Source organism: Rhyacophila brunnea, unplaced genomic scaffold (assembly GCF_057557595.1).
Source record: "Rhyacophila brunnea isolate RB1 unplaced genomic scaffold, BYU_Rbru_1.0 scaffold_7, whole genome shotgun sequence".
Lineage (NCBI taxonomy): Eukaryota > Metazoa > Arthropoda > Insecta > Trichoptera > Rhyacophilidae > Rhyacophila > Rhyacophila brunnea.
The window spans coordinates 17,809,901-17,814,855 of record NW_028233339.1 but is presented as its reverse complement, the minus strand read 5'-3'; the positions used below and the strand labels follow the sequence as shown (position 1 = coordinate 17,814,855).

Genomic DNA, 4,955 nt, shown 5'->3' with positions numbered 1-4,955 from the left:
TCCGGGATAGTGGCCATGTTGCTAGAAGGATGCTGAACGGCTCATTCAGCGTTGAAATTGCCGTTAAAGCTTAAACCGACATGCAACATTGCGAAATTCTCAGCAATGGCCAAAGGTTTGGAAGCAAGTAAAATCATCACCTGGCATGAATGCACAATGGCGCACAAACGCGCAGTGGAAGCACTCAATCGAACTATGAAAGATCTGCGATCAAGATGTTTTGGAGGCGCAATGATTCTACTATCTGGCGATTTCCGCCAAACACTACCAGTCATTCCAAGATCGACCGCTGCCGATGAAATGAACCCTTGCCTCAAATCATCGACTCTGTGGCGCTATGTGAAGAATCTTCAGCTGACGACAAACATGTGTTGCATTGCTAAACGATCCATCTGCCGAAGATTTCTACAAGCAATTGCTGACTATCGGTAACGGCCGTGTTCCTGTCGATGAATCGAATCGATTGATTTCGTTTCCGCTGAATTTTTGCAATTTCGTCTCAACAAAGGACGACCTCATCAACAAAGTGTTCCCGAACATCATTGCTAACCACGATTAACAAATCACAAGGCCAATCCTTGAGTGTTTGTGGCCTGAATCTAGAAAATGAATGTTTCTCTCACGTTCAATTATACGTAGCACGATCACGTGTCGGCAAACCATCCACTTTGTTCGTTCTCGCACTTGACAACAAAACGAAAAATGTCGTATAGCACAAGTTAGGTACCTACTTCAATGAAGGGAATCGACCCGAGTGCAACCCATCCACCAAATAGTTTAACAGAAAGTAGTGCAATAATGCTACGCGAATCATATTTATTCACTTCAATAAAGCAAATGCCTTGCTGCCACGTGAATTACATTCATTTCAATGTAATTAAAATACTTTTCATTTTGATTTGATTTTTGCACATTTATTGAACTTAATTAATTTTGAGTATTCATAAAAACTGAATTAAATTCAGCTAATAAGTTAACATAAGATTTCTTGATTCAGAGGCGGTACGAAGTTCGCCGGGTCAGCTAGTATTTAATAAAAAGATTGGCATTGGTACCTAGGTAGGTACCTACTTTCGGTAGAAAGATGGTTTTATCAGGCAATCTTATTATTGATAGTGTTTGGTCGAATATCATTACTTTTACAATATAGCAATATTAAACTCGCTAATCTCACGGAGAAGTGCTGCAAAAACCGTGTCCGTAGACCCATAGACATTGCGGGTTTTTTAAAAATGATGTATTTCGATTTGAATTTATACTAAAATACTTCATAATATCTTTATTACAACACACAAACAACATCTGTTGTAAATTGGAGCTATGTTTTCAGTTGCTTTTGATTTTACTAATTCCATTTTACCACACATATTAATTGATCTATGAAGTAAACTCACTTTTTTGTATACCTACCACTGCAGATTTTCAGCAGTCGGTACGAGTGAGGTCGCTGTTTTGCTTGGAAGTCGGTGTGGGTGCTGTTTGTGGATTTTTAGATACTATTTTATAAGAGGTAAGAAAATTATGCCTTTTAATACGCTAACAGTTAACTCCGATTTTATGAAATGCTAATGATGAAAGTATGAAAGCTTTTCTGGTTTTCAAGTTTGCATAAACATTCTTTCTAACTGAATCACCAGGTTAACCGACTGTCAAAGTATAATAGCATTACTGAAATAGTGATTTCCATAATTTCTATTCGGTATTGTTACAATAGCTTATTACCGGCTTATTATAAATATTCATTTTATACTAATCATCCTTACTAAGCATGAATTGAATGTATTATTCAGTATCTAGTTTTATACCTAAATTTAAATAACAGAACAATGTTACAAAATGGCCGACATGAATGTTTGAACAGTATTTTTCGATGTTTGCTTCTTTTGTTTGGTCCGTTTCATATCTAAAAAAGTCCGATCTTATCCATCATAATACATCTGAAGAAGGAATTCATTTATTTTTACGTCTTAATTGTCACCTAGTAAGCAGTTTTCTAAATGCGATGCCTTTGAACAAATGCTTTTCTCGACGAGTAGATTTCATTATTCTTTTTTTCATTGTAACATTTTTATGTCATTCGATAGGTGCCTGAGCGATGTCAGGCGCTTCGGGGTCTTCCGGGAGTGGAACTGGTCGCGGGCGGGGCGGTGCGGGCGGGTCTAGCGGCACCACGATGGGCGACAACAAGCCTGACACAAAGGAAACAAAACCTAACCCCAAAATGTCGAAAGCTCTAGGAACCTCTGCAAAACGTATTCAAAAGGAACTGGCCGAAATTACAATGGACCCACCGCCGAATTGCAGCGCTGGGCCGAAAGGAGATAACTTGTATGAATGGGTTTCGACCATTCTTGGGCCTCCTGGCTCAGTATACGAGGGCGGGGTATTTTTCTTGGATATTCATTTCTCTCCAGAGTATCCATTTAAACCACCCAAGGTAAATATGTCTAACTTAACTAGCAGAACCAGCCGTCTTGCTAGGTCTTGCAGCCGGCTTGTTATGTGTAATTCCTCAGTTGGTTTGAACCATTGTTAACCATGTTAAACCGATAAATAATTCTGTGTGTGAAAGGGAAAAGAGATATGTCCGATTGGTTTTAAAAAAATTAAACATTCAAAATTCATCATGCATATAAGTACCTCTTCTACACAAAGGTAGAAACGGACACATCGAATCTATGACATTGAATAATTAAAATTCATACAGAAACATTAAAGTTCCCATGTTCCAAACTCCGTAGTACCCAAATATCTTTTTTTGGCTCCCGTGAAAAGTAGTAATTTTAAACGTCTCCCCTTTTCTTTCGCATGTACAATAATTAGTTAATGTTGAAATGTACGTACCCACAGTGTGTGCAGATGCTAAATCAAAAAACCAAGTAGGCACTATTTTGCGTGACAAAATATCTGACTTCCAGTGGTCGAGTGTGTTTTACCAGTCTATATTTTACTCCATTTAACTATGTATATTGTATATAATATGCTTCGCATTTGAAGATGTTAAAAATCTTATTGAATCTTTATTATCTTTGTATTCTTAAATTTTGTTCTCCAAATATACATAGACATACCTAGTAATAAACCCAACATCCATTTTCTGATTTCAATAAGTTAATATTTTGTTAAATTGCAGGTCACATTCCGAACGCGCATTTATCACTGTAATATAAACAGTCAAGGAGTCATCTGCTTGGATATACTAAAAGACAATTGGTCACCTGCTTTAACTATTTCGAAAGTTCTGCTTTCAATTTGTTCGTTATTGACAGATTGTAATCCAGGTATGAATCTACATAATTCTCTCTTGTTACTTATGTGTACCTACCTATTTTACCATCAAGTGAAAATGTGAATATTTGCTAATTTAAGTTTGTGGCACGGTTGTTTTTTTATTTCTACACTTCTTGGCTTATGTGTCATTGAGGCAAAAGTAAGAGTACAATAATTGAATGTTTTAACGGAGTAAGGAAAAGCATCTGATGTTGAATTGCATTATTTCAGCGGATCCATTGGTGGGCAGCATTGCCACGCAATACCTCCAGAACCGAGAAGAGCATGACCGCATCGCTCGGCTGTGGACCAAGCGGTATGCGACATGATCATCCCGCCACGCTCCGCTCCTGTACCGCCCTCCGTGCCGGCCCCTTGTGTTTTACCATTTCCCCCTTCATTTACTCGCTCGTCATAGTTTCTCGGCTTAGATCGCCGAATAGGCCCTGCCGACATGTGAAATTCTTTCTACATCTGCAGCCTTCGTGTGCATAATATTTTTTTATATCTCATATTCGTTTTGTATTATTTTTAAGTAATCGTGAAAATTATATATCTTTGTCGAGCGGGCGGAACCGTCACAAGGCTGTAGTATAATATATTTTGCAAAGTTCCTCGAATAATGTACGATGAGAGCAGTGGGGATTGAACATTGAGGGGTAAAATTGACTGATATTTTTGTCTGTGCTTTTTTTTATGCATGCCATCCGTTTGAATCATATCTTCCCGTTGTTTTAGTGAATAATTTGATTTAGTCTTGATATTTCTAAACCAATGTGATTGAATTTTTTATTTAGTTTCACGGTGATAACAATACTAGTAGTTTAATCATCGTAAGGAATGTTATTTTAATTAATTTTACGATTTCACCGTGCGGACCGTTTCGGTGGGATGCGATCTCTGCTGAGGATTTCTTCAAATTAAATACCGACAGAGTTTAGGAAGCGCTCGTGCCAAAACTTCAAATTGTCGTATGCTGAAATTTAATCAACCCTCCGAAACAAATTTACTGTTGGTATTCAACTCTGCATTAGCCGTTTGATGAAACCTCAAAATAAAGTGAGATTTTTAAGTGCATACTCAAATTATTACAGTTTGGTTAATGAGACGGTGGATTTTTTTAAAGATATTAATTTTTAGAGTAAAATATATTATCTTAAGTATGATATTTCATAGTATAGGATTCGTATATCAAAGCTACATTAAATTCATGATATTATATTATGCAGACATGAAATCTAATATTGTGTAACAGGTGTCGTAACTGTAACTAAATAATTTTGTGACTGATGTTCCTCTAATTTCTTCGTGATTAAATCGAACTTGACGTATACATACTGGCTTTTTTATTTTGTCCTTAGACCTCGATGAACCTACAACTTACTCTATTCTGTTATGTAACCAATATTACGCATTTGTATTTTCAACAATCCAAAAATGTATTAATTAAAATAAAACAATATTTTTATGTAATTACCTACTTTATTAATAATCAGTACTATTATTTAGATTCTGATTGATTTAAGAGTTCTACTTTAATTTTCAAAGTCACTATAGATGATAGTACAATTATTTTTTATTTACATAAAATTCTAAACTCATTCTTTTTCTGACGTGTCCATGCTAGAGCTATGCCTAGACTCTTCTCTTCCCTACCATGCACTATGCCTTAGTCACCGTCACTG

The 4,955-nt window shown here is 36.4% G+C and overlaps 1 protein-coding gene across 3 annotated transcripts; it reads left to right on the top strand.

The window, feature by feature from the left end:
• The first annotated feature begins 1,431 nt into the window (after positions 1-1,431).
• Ubc2 (ubiquitin conjugating enzyme 2) lies at positions 1,432-4,603 on the top strand. 3 transcript variants are annotated; one of them, XM_085958475.1, is made up of 4 exons: positions 1,432-1,510; positions 2,085-2,437; positions 3,134-3,281; positions 3,502-4,603. In XM_085958475.1, the coding sequence occupies exons 2-4, from the start codon at positions 2,096-2,098 to the stop codon at positions 3,597-3,599; spliced, it is 588 nt and encodes a 195-aa protein (XP_085814601.1). In that variant the 5' UTR covers positions 1,432-1,510; positions 2,085-2,095; the 3' UTR covers positions 3,600-4,603. The 3 variants fall into 3 exon arrangements, with proteins under 3 accessions (XP_085814601.1, XP_085814602.1, XP_085814603.1); XM_085958476.1 differs by lacking the exon at positions 1,432-1,510 and adding an exon at positions 1,618-1,699; XM_085958477.1 differs by lacking the exon at positions 1,432-1,510 and adding an exon at positions 1,618-1,981.
• Positions 4,604-4,955: the final 352 nt, after the last annotated feature.